Raw genomic sequence first — 19,506 nt, 5'->3', positions numbered from 1 at the left:
TATCCATATGACACTGTTGCAAAAAAAAAAAAAAAAAAAGCCCCAAAATGTAAATAAGAGCCAAAACTCAATTATGAAGCTGGAAGAAAATATAATGCTCTAAACTGAATTACCCATCCTCGAACAAGCATTAAAAACCCCTAATCAGATTAAGACACCTTTAACCACAAACACAAAAATTAAAAACAGAAATGGACAAAAAAGAAGAAATAAACGAGACCTGAATGAACTCAGGGGAAAAAACAGAAGAAAATGATATATCAGAAGTAAACAGCATTGAAACAAAGCAGGGAAATAAGAGAATGAAAGTAAGATGAAGCAAAGAAATACAGGGTCAGAGGAAAAATGGTTGAAATAGAAGATAGGCCTAAGAAAGGTAGATGAGCTTAACTGGAGTCACCAAAGAAAAATCAAGACAATGGAACAGGGATAACAATCTAAGAAAACTTCCTGAAAACAAAAGGCCTTAATCTACACAGCGAAAGGGCCATGAGTGACTGAGAAAAAAGTATGATCAACTCCAAAACATAACCTCCTAAAACTATTAGACTTTAAAGATAAAAGTCCTGAGGTCTGGGGCAAAAAGAAGAAATAACATAATCACAAGAAAATTAGACTGGCACCAGACTTCTCAATAACAATACATGAAACAAGACAACAGCAGAGCAGCATTTCAAGGAAAGAAACAGTAAACCAAGGATATTATCTACAGCTAAGCTATAAAAATACAATTTTAACATGTCAGAACTAAAGGAACACTGTTTACACATGACCTTCCAGAGGTCACCATATCCATATGACACTGCTCATGTCTGAGCAGTGATCAGCAAACTTTCTGTATAAAGGAACAGACAGTAAATATTTTAGGCTTTGCAGGCCATGGAATCTCTTTTGAATTACTCAGTTCTACTTTTGCAGTGAAGCAGCAGCCACAGACAATAAATAAATGAATAAACATAGCTATGTTCCAATGAGAATTCATAGGCACTAAAATTTTAAATTTCATATAATTTTCATTTATCATGAAATATTATTGAGAGTCCCTTAGACTGCAAGGCGATCAAACCAGTCAATCCTAAAGGAAATCAGTCCTGAATACTCATTGGAAGGACTGATGCTAAAGCTGAAACTCCAATACTTTGGCCACCTGATGTGAAGAACTGACTCATTGGAAAAGACCCTGACGCTGGGAAAGATTAAAGGCAGGAGGAGGGGACGACAGAGGATGAGACGGTTGGATGGCATCACCAACTTGATGGACATGAGCTTGAGAAAGCTCCAGGAGTTGGCGATGGAAAGGGAAGCCTGGCGTGCCGCAGTCTATGGGGTCGCAAAGAGTTGGACACAACTGAGCGACTGAACTGAGAACTGATTATTCTTCTTATTCTTTTTCACAATATAAAAACCAGCTTAGGGGCTTCCTTGGCAGTCCAGAGTTAAGACTCTGCACTTTCACTTCAGGGGGCATGGATCAATCCTTGGTTGGGGAACTGAGATCCCACATGGCTTGTGGCGTGGCCAAAAGAGAAAAAAAAAGAATAAAAACCAAACTTAGCTTGCAGACCATATACAAAAATAGATGGTGAACTGCATTGGACCCACAAACTGTAATTTGCTGAACCCTAGAGGATGAGCCTCAGCTGACCAAGCAGTGACTGGGGAAACTTCAGAGAAAGGATAGTTGGTAAATATTTTATGTATGTAATTGTATGTAGTGCTAAGAACAAATCAAAGGGCTTCCCCATTGCCTAAGTGGGGAAGAATCCTCCTGCAATGCATGAGACATGGGTTCAATCCCTGGGTCAGGAAGATCCCCTGGAGAAGGGAATGGCAACTCACTCCAGTATTCTTGCCTGGAAAATCCCATGGACAGAGGAACTTGGAAGGCTACAGTCCATGGGGTTGAAAAAGAGCTGGACATGACTTAGCGACTGAAAAACAACTAAGAACGAATCAACCATGTTGATGTTTGGGAGAAATCAACACAATACTGTTAAGCAATTATCTTTCAATTATAAATAAATAAATTTTTTGAAAAAGGACAAACCAAAGGTGTTGAAAGATACATGGATAGAAGAATGTAAACTTTATACAACCTCACAATCAGAAAGACAACTAAAACAATGGGAAAAGGGAAAGAGAAAGCATTAGATTATCAGCTACTAAGTAGGTAACAGGAAGACAGCAAAGACACCATTAAAACTGACAAACTAGACAATAAAAAGTTAAGTAAGGGAGTAAAAAGGAACTAAAGGCACTATAAAAATTATTACTACAAATGTTGCTACTAGAACAAAGGTAACAAAAGAAATTAGAATATACAAATCAATTTTATATACTGAGGAATGCCAAACTCATACATAATTACTAAAAATGTAGTTTCAAATCAAAGTAAATGTATAAACTTTAATATAGGGAATGCCATGGAATCAAGACATAAACTACAGAAGCATTAAAAAAATTCTGGCAAATATAACTACATATAAATTAAAATGTCATTAAGGCAAATGACAGCATAAATCAAGTTTAAAAGACAGAATATAGATTTCATACACTTAATTTATGATCCAGCAATATCATTCTGAGGTTACCAAGAGAAATGAAAACAAATGCCCATACATAGACTTGTATTTGAATGTCCACGGTAGCTTTATTTAAAAGCTAGAAATAAGTCAAGTATTCATCAAATGATGAACAGGTACTATATTGTGGCATTTCCACACAATGGCATACTACCAGGCAATAAAAAGGAACAAATTGCTGATACATGAGAGGCGCTCAAAGGCATTACACTAAGTGAAAATAAACAGACAGCAAACACTACACAGAATATGATTTCACTTATATGACATTCTGAAAGGCCAAAACTATAGGGACAGAAAACAGATCAGTGAATGCCAGGACCTAGGGGTATGTGAGCAAGAGGACTGCCTGCAAAATGGCACTAGAGAACTTTCGGAAATGATATATCTTTATTATTGTGGGGGTTTGTTGTTGTTCAGTCACTAAGTCGTGTCCAACTCTGCAACTCCATGGACTGCGTGAGCATGCCAGACTTCCCTGTCTTTCACTATCTCCCAGAGTTCACCCAAGTTGATGTCCGTTGAATCAGTGATGCCCTCCAACCATCTCATCCTCTGTTGCCCCCTTCTTCTCCTGCCCTCAGTCTTTTCCAGCATCAGGGTCTTTTCTAATGGGTCGGTTCTTTGCATCAAGTGGCCAAAGTATTGGAGCTTCAGCATCACTCCTTCCAAAAAATATTCAGGGTTGGATTCTTTTAGGATTGGCTGGTTTGACCTTCCTGCTGTCCAAGGGACTCTCAAGAGTCTTTTTCAGCACCACAGTTCAAAAGCATCAATTCATCAGCGCTCAGCCTTCTTCACAGTCCAACTCTCACATCCATACATGACTACTGGAAAAACCATAGCTTTCACTATATGGACTGGACCTTTGTCAGCAAAGTGATGTCTCTGCTTTTTTAATACACTGTCTAGGTTTGTCATAGCTTTTCTTCCAAGGAGCCAAGCGTCTTTTAATTTCATGGCTACAGTCACAGTCCACAGTGACTTTGGAGCCAAAGAACATAAAATCTGACAGTTTCCACTTTTTTCCCATCTATTTGCCATGAAGTGATGGGACCAGATGCCATGATTCTTAGTTTTTTGAATGCTAAGCTTTAAGCCAGTTTTTTCACTCTTCTCTTTCACCCTCATCAAGAGGCTCTTTAGTTCCTTTTCACTTTCTGCCATTTAGAGTGGTATCATCTGCACATCTGAGGTTACTGATATTTCTCCCTGCAATTTGATTCCAGTTTGTGATTTATTCAGCCCTTCATTTTGCATGACATACTCTACATATATTAAATAAGCTGGGTGACAATATACAGCCTTGACATACTCCTTTCCTAATTTTGAACCAATCAATTGTTCCATGTCCGGTTCTAACTGTTGCTTCTTGAGTTCTATACAGGTTTCTCAGGAGGCAGGTAAGGTAGTCTGGTATTCCCATCTCTTTGAGAATTTTCCAGTTTGTTGTAATCTACGCAGTCAAAGGTTTTAGCGTAGTCAATGAAGCAGATGTTTTTCTGTTATTCCCTTGCTTTTTCTGTGATCCAACAGATGCTGGCAATTTGATCTGTCTGTCCATTGCCTTTTCTAAATCCAGACTGTACATCTGTAAATTATAGGTTCACATACTGTTGAAGTCTAGATTGAAGGATTTTGAGCATTACCTTGCTAGCACGTGAAATGAGTGCAATTATGCAGTAGTTTGAACATTCTTTGGCATTGGCCTTCTTTGGGATTGTGATGAAAACTGACCTTTTCTAGTCCTGTGGCCACTGCTGAGTTTTCCAAATTTGCTGACATACTGAGTGCTGAACTTTAATAGCATTGTAGGCTTTCCTGGTTGCTCAGATGGTAAAGAATCTGCCTGTGGTGCAGGAGACCTGGTTTCGATCCCTGGATTGGGAAGATCCTTTGGAGAAGGAAATGGCTACCCACTCCAGTATTCTTTCCTGGAGAATTCCATGGACAGAGGAGCCTGGCAGGCTACAATCCATGGGGTCACAAAGAGTCGGACACAACGGAGCAACTAACACTTTCACACTGTGGTGGTTACCGAACTGTATGTATCTATGAAAACTCATGGAACTGTACACTTCGAAAGGTAGATTTTATTGTATATCAATTATATCTTTAAAAATCTAACTTAAAATGAAAAATTATTAAAGACAATCATATTAAGATAATATTTGTTAAGTATATAACATAGCAGTAAGAAAAAAGCAACAGAAAAATAAGTAAAGGACAGAAATAGGCATTACACAGAAGAAATTAAACATACAATTAAAAGATGAAAAGATGTTTGTAATACTAGTAATAGAAGTGCAAATTAAAATAATCAGATAATTTGACTACTAATGGATTGGCAAAAAGTAAAAAGACTGATTAAATAAACTTGGGGACAGATATAGAGAAAGACCATTTTCATAGCTTTTTAACGTGACTGTAAACTGACATAGCAATTCAGAAAAAAATCTGGAAAAATCTATCAAAATTTATGCACACAAAAGCCAGAAAACATCCTTCTAAGAATCTAGTCTCAAGCACTCTTGAATATATACATTGGTGTATAACAAAGGTATATGTATATGTTGCATTATTGGTTGATTCCTGTAAAACTGGAAGCAATGTAATTATCTAGGAAAAAAGGGATGGTTTAAGTATATAATGACATACTCCCACAAAGGAATACATGTAGCAGTTAAGCAAGGCAAGAGTTATTGTATGGATCTGATTCACAATGTGCCTTTAAATTTTATTCATTGGGGAATCTTTCCTCTCTGTTCCAAGAAATCTTGGGCATACACATGACCCTTAGATAATAAAAGTTCTCATGGTCATGAGTCTCTGTCCAGGCATTAGAATGCCCAGTTCTAAATACAGATCAAATTGTCAAGCTTTCTTTTTTTAAAAAATATAAATTTATTTATTTTAATTGGAGGCTAATTACTTTACAATATTGTATTGGTTTTGCCATACATCAACATGAATCCACCATGGGTGTACACGTGTTCCCCATTCTGAACCCCCCTCCCACATCCCTCCCCATACCATCCCTCTGGGTCATCCCAGTGTACCATCCCCGAGCATCCTGTATCATGCATCGAACCTAGACTGGCGATTTGTTTCACATATGATATTATACATGTTACAATGTTATTCTCCCAAATCATCCCACCCTCGCCCTCTCCCACAGAGTCCAAAAGACTGTTCTATACATCTGGGTCTCTTTTGATGTCTCTTATACAGGGTTATCGTTACCATCTTTCTAAATTCCATATATATGCATTAGTATACTATATTGGTGTTTTTCTTTCTGGCTTACTTCACTCTGTATAATAGGCTCCAGTTTTTTTTTTTTTAAAAGTATAAACTTGGTGAAAAATTGGTAAATTAGATTTCATGAGAATTTAAAATTTGGGGAATGTATCTACACAATGGAATGCTATTCAGCAAAAAAGTGTGTGAGCTACTAGCAATTAAATAACAGGTAATGGCAACCCACTCCAGTATTCTTGCCTGGAGAATTCCATGGACAGAGGAGCTTGGTGGGCTACAGTCCACGCGTCGCAAAGAGTCAGACACAACTGAGCAACTTCACTTCACAGTAATATGAGTGAATCATAAAAACAATACACTCAGTGAAAAAAGCCAGACACAAAAGCATATGTACTATATGATTTCATTACATAAAGCTCTAGAAAAGGGAATACCAAACTACAGTGACAGGAACCAGATCAGTGATTGCTTGGGGCTACAATGTTCATCATAGCACTATTCATAATCACCCCAAAACAGAAACAACCCAAATGTCCATAAGCTGATGCATGCATAAATAAAATGTGGTATAGCCATACAGTGGCATATTATTTGATAATAAAAAGGAATAAACACAGATACATGCTACAACCTGGATAATCACTGAAACATCATGCTAAGCCAATTACATAGGACCACATGTTGTGTGACGCCATTTACATGAATTGTCCAGAAAAGGCAAATGTGTAGTGACAGAAAGTAGATTAATGGTTGTCTCAGGCTGCAGGAAGAGTTGGGTTTGTAAAAAGGGTTACGAGGTTTCTTTTGTGGGTGATAAAAATGTTCCAAAATTTATTATAGTGATGATTGTGCTACTCTGTGAATATACTAAAAAAACACTGAATTGTACTTTTTAAATGTGAATTATACTTTTTAAATGTGAATTGTCTCTCAATAAAGATGTGGATTATCTCTAAAAAAAAAAAAAAAAGAGTTATTATACGTAACAACACAGAACTATCTCCACGATACATTAAATTAAAAACAAGTTGCAGGGAATTCCCTGTTGGCCTAGTGGTTAGGATTCTGGGCTTTCACTGCCACGGCCTGGGTTCAATCTTTGAACAGGGAACTGAGATCCTGCAAGCTGCACAGTGTGGCCAAAAAAAAAGTTGCAAAACAGGGTACATAGTAGGATCCCATTTATACACACACACACACACACACACACACACACACATACCTCCTAAACATATATATGTTTATAAATACTTAAATAAAGATCTGTAGGGATGTGTACTAAATCGTGTTTAGTTTAACAAAGAAAGTATGATGGGACAGAAAGGCAACAATAATATTTGTATTCTTCTGTATTATTTGAATTTTGAAAAAATAAGTTTTATTGCATTGCCTAAGTAAATAATTTTTTTAATGCTGTTGCATTTCGAAGACAATATATAAATTCTCATTACGTAGAACTGATCTTAAGATAGACCCTGATTGTTACTTCTATAATTAAATCTTAGATATCAGGCCTGCCTATGATCCTAATACTTCCTATGATCTGCCCTTTTGATCCTAACACTTGATTTCAACAAATGTATGTTGAAGGACTTCCATGGTGGTCCAGTGGTCAAGACTCTGAGCTTCTAGGGCAGGGGGTACAGGTTTGATCCCTGGTCAGACAACTAAGATCCCATATGCTGCATGGAGTGGCCAAAAAAGAAAAAAATTGTAATAATCTTTAATAGTGGGTGTTTTTATTTTGAGGATAAAAACACAGTTTACTGAAAAAATTTTTTAAAGAATGTGCTTCAGTATATTCTGTTTTTCATATTTACCTTTTTGTATGTATCTAAGAATGTTTATGTGCTACTCTCTAAACAAATTCCAATTATAGAATAATAGTGTTATCAACTACAGTCATCATGTTAAATACCTTAGATTCTCAGACCTTATTTATCTTACTGTGTTTTTTAAATTAATTTATTTTTAGTTATGCTGGGTCTTTGTTGCTTCACTTAGGCTTTCTATGTTGTAATAAGCAGGGACTACTCTCCAGTTGGAGAAGGCAATGGCACCCCACTCCAGTACTCTTGCCTGGAAAATCCTATGGATGGAGGAGCCTGGTGGGCTGCAGTCCATGGGGTCGCACAGAGTTGGCCACGACTGAGCGACTTCACTTTCACTTTTCACTTTCATGCACTGGAGAAGGAAATGGCGACCCACTCCAGTGTTCTTGCCTGGGGAACCCCAGGGACAGTAGAGCCTGGTGGGCTACCGTCTATGGGGTCGCACAGAGTCAGACCCGACTGTAGTGACTCAGCAGCAGCAGCTCTCCAGTTGCGCGGCATGGGCTTTCTCATTGCAGCTGCTTGTTGCTGCGGAGCACAAGCTCTACGTGCATGGGCTCAGTAGTTGCAGCACGTGGGCTCAGTAGCTGCAGTGTGGAGGCTTATTTGCACCACAGCATATGGAATCTTCCTGGACCAGGGATCAAAACCACATTACCTGTGTTGGCAGCCAGATTCTTATCTACTGTACCACCAGGGAAGTCCCTTTACTGTAGTTTTTATTTTTAAGGGATAAACGACTGAAAAGCTGGATATCACAAAGAAGGCACACATTACACACAGTAGATCAAGCTCAAATTTTTATCTCTGTTCTAAAAAAGTTTGTGTTTGTTTTTATGCTTCTACTTTATTTTCAATTCTCATCTTAGATTCTGCAAGATCATAGCAAAAAGTCTTTGGTGTGGGATAGCAATTTTACACAAAAGAGATAGATCAAAAACTCAATATGGGGTTCTCTGATATTAAATTAAAATTTATATGAATACATGAACACATTTTTGGGGGGCTTCCCTGGTAGCTCAGATAGTAAAGAGTCTGTCTGCAGTGCTGGAGACTAGGGTTCGATCTCTGGGTTGGGAAGATCCCCTAGAGAAGGAAATGGCAACCCACTCCAGTATTCTTGCCTGGAAAATCTCATGGATGGAGGAGCCTGGCAAGCTATAGTCCATGGGGTTGCCAAGAGTCGGACATGACTGAGCAACTTCACTTTCTTTTTTTTCAACTATTTTTGTGCTTGCAGGTTAGATACTATCAAGCAAACTGCCATGTCTGATCCACAATCCTTTAAAATTTTTAACCCAAAGACAAATAGGAAAATTCAGTAAATTTTAACTTTCCAGATTTTCTCGGAAAGAGTTATAAAACACAGTTGGATAATCTATTTACCCCAAATGAATTACCTATGTATGTTGTGAGGTAGCAATGAAAGACTATGATCTTCTATGGTGATAACACTCTCAATTCAGAAGCCTTCCCTCTTCACAGTGTGTGAAGAGTGTGAATAAGGGATGGAGAGTCACCTTTCATTATTTCATCAACTATTGGTGTTTTCACACTATTTTAAATGGCTGATTTCAATTTTGCAACAATACCAATATTTATTCTGAAAGGTAATCACATGTTCCAAGTAGCAGAACTTCCAACACGTTCTCTAGGAATAATTTGCAGTTCTTTGTTTGTGGGGGCAGGGGGAGGTATGGGGTGCACTTCATGGCTTGTAGGATCTCAGGTCCCCAACCAGGGATTGAACCCAGGCCATGGCAGTGAAAGGGCTGAATCCTAACCAGTAGACCACCAAGGAACTTCCTAATTCACAGTTCTGAACCATACTTCAGAAAAAAATTTGCAGCAGTGCAGGATTTATTCCTACTCCATCACAGGTAATACTGCATAGATCTCTACAGGAACTTTAAATTCTTCTGCTGTGAACTTTAAGACTGCTATGAAAGATGTACTTTGGGGAACACTGAGTACTCCATGAGGAAGCCATTAGCGTGATTTGAAATGAATCTTCAACATGGCCGAGCAGGTCTGGACAGAGATCCCAAACCATCTCTGTGAAACAGCCCCACTCCCGCCACAGTACTGGGGACAGCAAAAGTTGTTCTGCACTATTCTGTGCCTAAAGGTTTTTCTTGGTGCTTTCTTCACACAGTATCAGATCTTGGGTCTGCATCCCCATCATTATCCTTTTCTTCCCCTTCTCTGCAGCAAAACATATTCCTTCTTATTTCTTCTAATCTTTTTTTTAATGGCTTCATTTTTTTCTTTTATTGTGTTTTATTTAAAAAGAATATACACAATATATAGGTGAGTTACAAAGCAGAATAATGAAGTGAACACCACTGATTCAGCATTTAACCCAGGAAAATATTAATACTGTTGCCAAGTTCCCTGTGTGATCCTCCATTTGACATAGAGGTTATTGTTACCTGAATTGTATTTATTAGTCATTCCCCTGCTTTTCTTTAAAAATTTCACCACATCTAACAGGTATTTCAGAGAGATTCTATCACTTATTCCCCGACCAAAAGTCTTCTGTTCTTTACACACACTTTTGAAGGACAGTATATTTTAAAGCTTATAAATATAATTTTTTATTAGTTACACAATAGTCCATCCTCCTAATAACACAAAGATTCCTGAGTAAGCTGTACATGCATCTTCTATAAGAAGAGCTTTGCAAATACCTAAAGATGATAAACTTAAGGATGCTTCACAAAAGAGTGCTTCGTGGTGCAATGTGGACTGTAAGCTTTCAATACTGAAAGATAGCTTAGTGAAGAGGTTCCTAAATTTAATAGACAAGTTTTACCAGTCAACAGAAAAAATCAGAAAAGGAAGGAATGTGATGAGCTCTTCCACAGAGGTACATGTATGCAATTTAAAGACCTGCTTTTTAGCCTGAGATTATCCTACTTCCTTGGAATTAAATTTTCCTTTTCTTCATAAAACTATAGGAGATGGTAATAATTTTTTGGTTGCTGTTCATGTGCTCTTTTTAAAGTTAAAATTGAACTTATTTAGCCAAATAAAAATTTGAAAACCCTGTGTCTTACCCAAAGTCTTCTGAAATTGCACTGGCCCACAGAATCCCAAAGCTTGGCAACCTCACTACGACCACAATATGATACTATTCTATACCTACCAGATTGGCTAAAACTTAAAAAGTTGGCAACATCAAATCTTGTAAGAATGTGGAGCCACAGGGACTCCCATATACTGCTGAAGAACTTACAAACTGGTATAACCACTTTGGAAAACAGTCTGACATTATCCACTATGACTTAAGATATACTCTAGAACTCAGCAATTTTATTCCAGATATATACCCTGGACAAACTCCTGTACATGGGTACCAAAATACACAAATAAGAATGTTCACAGAAAAATTGTTTTATACAATAATAGGCCAAAATTGGAAACAATTTAAATATCCATATACAGTACAATGAATAAAAACAATGTGGGTTATCAAACACTACAAGGTAAATGGACAAAACATATACATATATAAATATGCACACACACACACACATACATACATACACATAATGCTGAGTGAAAGCTACTCAACAAGAGAAACGTACAGAATGACTCCATCTATACAGAATTCAAAAACAGATGGAACTATTCAATATGATTTGAGTGATAAACTAAAAGGAAAATGAAGGAAACTGTTATCACAAAACACAGAAGAGAGGTTATATCATAAAGTGGGAGAGAAGGATGGTGATCCAGAAGGAGGCCCCTGAGAGCTGGCAATGTCTCATTTCTTGATCTAAGGGGTGGTTAGAAAGGTGAACACTTTATAGTTATTCTTTAAGCTGTTACTATGCTTTCTACAATCTTTTGTATAAAAGTGATATACTTAAAAAAAAAATTGTAAGGGGCTGTCTCTTGAGGTAGCAGATGCTCCATCACATATGTTTAACCAGAGCTAAAGGTTCACATATCAGATGTGTTACAGCAGAAACTCAAGTACTCATCAGGAATTTGGACTAGCTGGCCATCAGTCTCCTGCCAATCAAGAAACTTTATGCATTTATTTCCATACCTTATAACGATGATTTTTATGAACACTATTCTGGAAGCAGTCCATACAGAGTACACATGTTGGATCAATTGCACAGTCCCTGAAAAAGATTAAAAATCAGGTGCCAAAATTTAGATGATTCCCATTGATACTCAAAGTATAACAATGATATAATGTGAATCAATTTCCTATATGATACACAAACTGTTTATGAAAATACTTTAAAAATTGAATTCCAAATAATGTTGGCCTCTTCCTGGCCATATTTGAATGTATATGGTTGGATGTTTGGTTTTGTTTCCTAAATTATCCTCATTACTTTGAGCTTTCACCTGGTTTCAAACTATTAAATTCCACTTCAAAATTAGTTTTCTGGTGCATGATTTGGCAGCACATACGCCAAAATTAGTTTTCTGAAAAATTGATCAGTTTTTCTTCACTCTCTGCATCATCTTATCCTATTACAGTTACAAATGTATTTTACAGGCACTGATTGTTCACTGGTAAATGAGGCTTGGTTAAAGACAAAATTCCTTAGAATGTAAGCAACATAAGGGAAAGGATTTTAATTTATTTTGTGTAATATGTCCCAAGCATGTAGAGCAGTGCCTGGCAGATGATAAATATTCAACGAATATTTATTGAATAAATTAAATTTAAATTTAAATTAAATTCTTAATATCTTCCTTAATAAAAACTTTTAAAATGTAAAATTTTATTTAATACTTTCAGGGAAACATTGATAATAATATAAACAAAGTGCAAAATTAATTTTTAAAATATTTATTTAGAAAATTTGAAGCGATGGAATTGCGCAATGTTAAAACTGAACTTTTAAATGTTAATAAGTAAAGACTGACTAATAGCAGTTTCTAAAATATATATGTTCTACTAACTTACTCACAGCAGGATTTCCAAATCTCAGCAGTACTGACATTTTAAACTGAATAATTATTTGCTGGTGATACAGGAGACTGTCCTGTGTACCACAGGATGGTTAAGCAGCAACCCGGCCTCTATCCACTAGATGTTAGTACCATTCCCCTAGTTGTGACAATTAAAAATGCCTCTGGGACCCTTTTGGAGAAATGAGGTCTACAAATGTCTTCTACTATGCTTTAGTTGAAACTGACTGGGCTTCCACTAAAAGTACTTAACAAGATAAATGAAACTGCTATATAGAAAAATGGTATACAAAATACAAAAGTTGAATTTTCCCCAAGAAAATAAGAGAATAAAGAAATGTAGTATGTTCTAAACAACTGCTGTGTGTGCTTAGTCACTCAGTTGTGTCTGACTCTTTGTGACCCCATGGACTGCTAGGCTCCCCTGTCCATGGGGATTCTCCAGGCAAGAATACTGAAGGGGGTTGTCATGCCATATTCCAGGGGATCTTCCCAACCCAGGGATCGACCCCAGGTCTCCCACATTGCAGGTGATTCTTTACCAGCTGAACACAAATCAGTCAAATCTAGAATTACAGTGAAGCAAAAAGTAATTCTCTGTATTTATAAAATCTAAAGATTCACATTCCTAACCTAAACAACTTCTAATAAAAGAAAAAAAAAACCCTAAAAGTGCAATTAAGATCTAAAAGTTAAAAAGTTTCAGGCAAGAGTAGAGAATTAAAAAGTTCTCTGTGTTACTGTGCTGCTTAAGTCCTTTCCCAAAAGGCAAAAAACCTAAAGCCATTTCCAGTTTCCCTACCACTGACCTCTTCTATCCAATTAAGTTACAAATGCTCCAACAGGTTCTTTGATACCAAATGTCACTTGGTGGCAAAATAACAACTTGAAATGACAAGGGACTATAGACTTTATTTATATCACTTGCTGTGAACAGTCATAGGTTTCTTATAGAAATGCTGTGTCTGATTGTAGGATCCTGCCCTAACTCTACTGGGGAAGTATTCAGAATTCTGAAATACATGTGGCACCAAGAGTTTCAGATAAGGGTGTATGGACTACATTACAAACAAGGCAAAAACCAATCACTTATATACTTTCAGAGAACAAGAAGAAAAATGAGAGAATTGTGTAAGTCATATATTCAAAAATAAGCTGTACTAGCAAAAACAAACTTATAAATAAATGCATAATAATAGGAAGTTAATTAAGAAGAATTAAATACAACTAGCAATACACCAAGAAAGGTATATCATAAAATAGGCACAGAATATCAAGGTGTAATTACAACCAATTCCATACATTTCTAAATCTTACCTACAAGAATATGTTGTCTCTCCACTTTTGAAAACCTTCCCACAAAGCTGAAACGCTCCACTGTGCTTCAGTTTCTCTAAGCAAATATCCGGATCTTCTCCAAATAAGTACCATTCCAGTGGAGTGAATATTGACCTCTGTATGCTCTCCTCCTGCTTTTCCAAATCTGGGTCCATTTCAGCAAAATAAATTTCAGGCACCACTTGTGCCAAATAATTCAAGAAAGTAGTATAAAAATCAATCTGCTGATCCCACCACTGAAAAACAAAACAAAACAAAAATTAAACTTTCTTACAAGTTCCTTCTTAAAGATCTAGGAACACAAGTAATGGCACAGATAATGGCATAATTCTGTAGTTTCAGAGAAAGTGATTTACAGTATATTCTTATTTTACCCTTCACCAATACAAAAGGCAAGAATATTGGAGTGGATTGCCATTTCCTTCTCCAGAGGATCTTCCTGACCCAGGGATCGAACCCGGGTCTCCTGCATTGAAGGTGGATGCTTTAACCTCTGAGCCACCAGGGAAGCCCAATACAAAAGGAGCTTTAGTGCTGGAAAAGACTCTTGAGAGTCCCCTGGACAGCAAGGAGATCAAACCAGTCAATCCTAAAGGAAATCAACCCTGAATATTCATTAGAAAGACTGATGCTGAGGCTTTGATACTCTGGCCACCTGATGTGAAGAGCCAACTCATTGGAAAAGACCCTGATGCTGGGAAAGATTGATGGCAGAATAAGAAGGGGGCTACAGAGGATGAAATGGTTGGATGGCATCATCGATTCAATGGACATAAGACTGAGCAAACTCCAGAAGACAGTGAGGGACAGGGAAGCCTGGCATGCTGCAGTCCATGGGGTTGCAAAGAGATGGACAGGACTGAGCGACTGAACAGTAGCAAATACAAAAGGGAAGTAGGTGATTTTTTTTTGTTTTTAAGAAGGACTTGGAAATAAGTGGTCGTTCACATATAGAAAAAAGAAGTGCAACTATAGCAGATGAGAATTACTCTTCCCTGCTGAAGTGGCCAACTCCTGGTGTGTGAAGGTGATTCCATTATCAGTCAGAGGCTGCAGTGATAAAGTATTCCTCATACCAGTAGTTTAATTATTTTATTTTTTTCTTCCAGTTTTATTGAGATATAATTGACATACAGCACTTAATGAGTTTAAGGTGTACAACATAATTATCTGACTTACCTACATCATGAAATGATTACCACAATAGTTTTAGTGAATATCCATCATCTCACACAGATATAAAATTAAATGAATGGGGAAAAAATGATTTTTTCCTTGTGATGAGAACTCTTAGGATTTACTAATAATTTAATTATTTAAAGGAACCATAGCATTTAATGAGATGAAAATGAATGAGTGCCAGAGTTTCAGAACACAAAAAGCACTCACCATAAAACAAAAAGAAAAGATAAATGAACACCAGCAAAAACAAACAAACAAACAAACAACCTTCTGCTCTTCAAAAGAAAGTTACAGGTGGCTTTTTGCCACGCTTATTTGCACAGGAAAACATGCTCAACATCATTAAATTATTAGAGAAATGCAAATTAAAATGGCAGTGAGATATCCCTATAAAACCTATCAGAGTGTAGGTAAAAAAATAAAATAAAAATTTGGCAATACCAAGTATCAACACAAATGTACAAAACTTGGAAAGGAAAGGGACTCAAAATGTTACACACACACTTTACACAAGAGTTCAGCAGTTTCTCACACAGTTAAATATATACTTACCATATGACCCAGCAATCAAACTCCTAGTTATCTAACCAAGAAATAAAAACTTATGCTCACAAAACACTTATACTTGAAAGTTAGAGCAGCTTTATTCATAATTGCCCCAAACTAGAAATGACTCATTTGTCCTTCAACTGGCGAATTACGAACAGTTTGTACATCCAAACCACAGAATATTCAGCATACTCCTTTACTGCTCAGCAATAAAAGGACTGAATTATCAACACATGCAACATCAAAAGAAGTCAAACTCAAAAACATTATGTACTACTGCCTCTTAGTAGTTGGGACCTTGTTCATATTGACAGCATATATGTGAACTGAGCAAAGCACATCTCTGGGCCAAATTCCTGACTCCCATTATAAGTGGTTTTAACAGATACTATATGTAGATTCCAATAACGCCACCTTTGTCTTCAATCAAGCAAGACAGCTTTCTAAGTACCCAGAAACGCCCTGTTAAAAGACATTCATGGATTACTCATTGGCAATTTGGCCTTAAACGTGAGGCAATTACCTCAAACCACCCAGCCAGCCCAACATTTTTAATGCCATTAAGTAACAGCAGTCTTTAAATAGAGGCAGGAAAGATAGAACTCTCTACTCTCAAACCAACACTGGCAATTGAGTCGCAGTTAATGGACATGACCAGATGGTCAACACCAAAATCAAACTGACTATATACTTTGCAGCCAAAGATGGAGAACCTCTATAAAGTCAGCAAAAACAAGACCGGGAGCTGACTGTGGCTCAGATCATGAACTCATTATCAAATTCAGACTTAAATTGAAGAAAGTAGGGAAAACCACTAGACCATTCAGGTATGACCTAAATCAAATCCCTTATGATTATACAGTGGAGTGACAAACAGATTCGAGGGATTAGATATGATAGACAGAGTACCTGAAGAACTATGGATGGAGGTTCGTGACACTCTACAGGAGGCAGTGATCAAGACCATCCCCAAGAAAAAGAAATGCAAAAAGCAAAATGGTTGTCTGATGAGGCCTTACAAATAGCTATGAAAAGAAGAGAAGCAAAAGGCAAAGGAGAAACGGAAAAGATAAACCCATTTGAATGCATAGTTTCAAAGAATAGCAAGGAGAGATAAGAAAGCCTTCCTCAGTGATCAATGCAAAGAAATAGAGGAAAACAATAGAATGGGAAAGACTACAGACCTCCTCAAGAAAATTAGAGATACCAAGGGAACATTTCATGCTAAGATGGGCACAATAAAGGACAGAAATGGTATGGATCTAACAGAAGCAGAAGAAGAGGTGGCAAAAATACACAGGAGAACTGTACAAAAAAGATCTTCACGACCCAGATAATCACTCATCTAGAGCCAGACATCTGGGAATGTGAAGTCAAGTGGGCCACTATGAACAAAGCTAGTGGAAGTGATGGAATTCCAGCTGACCTATTTCAAATCCTAAAAGATAATGCTGTGAAAGTGCTGCACTTAATATACCAGCAAATTTGGAAAACTCAGCACTGGCCACAGGACTGGAAAAGGTCAGTTTTTTCATTCCAATCCTAAAGAAAGGCAATGCCAAAGAATGCTCAAACTACTGTACAATTGTACTCATCACACATGTCAGCAAGTAATGCTGAAAATTCTCCAAGCCAGGCTTCAACAGTATGTGAACCGTGAACATCCAGATGTTCAAGCTGGATTTAGAAAAGGCAGAGGAACCAGAGATCAATTTGCGAACATCCACTGGTTCATCGAAAAAGCAAGAGAGGTCCAGAAAAACATGTACTTCTGCTTTACTGACTATGCCAAAGCCTTTGACTGTGTAAATCACAACAAACTGTGGAAAATTCTGAAAGAGATGGGAATACCAGACCACCTGACCTGCCTCCTGAGAAATCTGTATGCAGGTCAAGAATCAACAGTTAGAACGGGACATGGAACAACAGACTGGTTCCAAATTGGGAACAGGGTACGTCAAGGCTGTATATTGTGACCCTGCTTATTTAACTTATATGCAGAGTACATCATGAGAAATGCTAGACTAGATGAAGCACAAGCTGGAATAAAGGGAGAAATATCAATAACCTCAGATATGCAGATGACACCACCCTTATGGCAGAAAGTGAGGAGGAACTAAAGAGCCTCTTGATGAAGGTGAAAGAGAGTGAAAAAGTTGGCTTAAAACCCAACATTCATAAAACTAAGATCATGGCATCCGGTCCCATCACTTCATGGCAAATAGATGGGGAAACAGTGGACACGACACAATGGCAGACTATTTTTTTGGGCTCCAAAATCACGGCTGATGGTGACTACAGCCATGAAATTAAAAGATGCTTGCTCCTTGGAAGGAAAGTTATGACCAACCTAGGCAGTATATTAAAAAGCAGAGACATTACTTTACCAACAAAGGTCCGTCTAGTCAAAGCTATGGTTTTTCCAGTAGTCATGTATGGATGTGAGAGTTGAACTATAAAGAAAGCTGAGCACTGAAGAATTGATGCTTTTGAGACTGTGATGTTGGAGAAGACTCTTGAGAGTCTCTTGGATAGCAAGATCCAACCAGTCCATGCTAAAGGAAATCAGTCCTGAATATTCACTGGAAGGACTGATGCTGAAGCTGAAACTCCAATACTTTGGCCACCTGATGCAAAGAACTGACATATTTGAATAAGACCCTTATGCTGGGAAAGACTGAAGGTGGGAGGAGAAAGGAACGACAGACGATGAGATGGCTGGATGGCATCACTGACTCAATGGACCTGAGTCTGAACAGACTCCAGGAGTTGGTGATGGACAGGGAGCCCTGGTGTGCTGCAGTCCATGGAGTCGCAAAGAGTTGGACACGACTGAGTGACTGAACTGAACTGAATTAAATTAATTTTGGTCATTTGAAATGGCTTGGCTTTCTGGTTTTATTAGTATTTCATGTTTGTTTTATATTTACATAAGAACCATATAAGGCATTTATACTAGCTTCATATTTGCTGATAAAGGTCCGTATAGTCAAAGCTGTGGTTTTTCCAGTAGTCTTGTATGAACGTAAGAGCTGGACCATAAGGAAGGATGGGTACCAAAGAAATGATGCTTGCAAACTGTGGTGTTGGAGAAGACTCTTGAAGAGTCCCTTGGACAGCAAGATCAAACCAGTTAATCTTAAAGGAAATCAACCCTGAATAGTTATTGAAAGGACTGATGTTGAAGGTGAAGCGCCAACACTTTGGTGAAGAGCCGGCTTACTGGAAAAGACTCTGATGCTGGGAAAGATTGAAGGCAAAAGGAGAAGAGGGTGGCAGAGAATGATATGGCTGGATAGCATCACTGATTCAACGGACATGACCTTGGACAAACTTTGGGAGATAGTAAGGGACAGGGAGGCCTGGAGTGCTGCAGTCAAAGGGGTTGCCAAGAACTGGACATGACTTAGAAAGACTAAACAACAACAATATTCTAAATTAAAAAAAAAAATTTAAGGCTATGTACTATATAATTCCATTTATGTAACATTCCAGAAAAGGCAAAACTACTAGAGATAGAGGATAGCACAGTGGTTGCAAGAGGCTGACAACAAAGTAGCAGCAACATAAATTTTGAGGGCAGTGGAACAGTTCTGTAGCACTGGTATGATGGTGACGATTACACAACTGTTGGCAACTCTCAAAACTCACAGAACTGTACAATAAAAAGTTATTTATGGAAATTTTCATAGTGAATAAAAAATAATATGGTTTGAAAGATGAAAAGGAGAACCACAGATTGAGACAAATATCTGCAATAACACACTAAATAATTCTCTCCCAAAGATCAAGGATGAGGCAAAGATATCTGTTCTCTTCAT

The 19,506-nt window shown here is 37.5% G+C and overlaps 1 protein-coding gene across 1 annotated transcript in view; it reads right to left on the bottom strand.

Annotated features, from left to right (window-relative positions):
* The window catches only part of UBR1 (ubiquitin protein ligase E3 component n-recognin 1), a 162,524-nt gene that overhangs the window by 124,195 nt on the left and 18,823 nt on the right, over positions 1–19,506 (bottom strand). The window contains exons 2-3 of the mRNA XM_005685547.3: positions 13,934–14,190; positions 11,733–11,811 (exon numbers count right to left, since the gene is read on the bottom strand). Coding sequence (XP_005685604.2) covers positions 11,733–11,811; positions 13,934–14,190 — 336 coding nt within the window. The remainder of the gene's footprint in view (positions 1–11,732; positions 11,812–13,933; positions 14,191–19,506) is intronic.

This window comes from Capra hircus, chromosome 10 (assembly GCF_001704415.2).
Source record: "Capra hircus breed San Clemente chromosome 10, ASM170441v1, whole genome shotgun sequence".
NCBI lineage: Eukaryota > Metazoa > Chordata > Mammalia > Artiodactyla > Bovidae > Capra > Capra hircus.
Note: the sequence above shows the minus strand (reverse complement) of the source record. Positions and strands in the feature narration are given on the sequence as shown.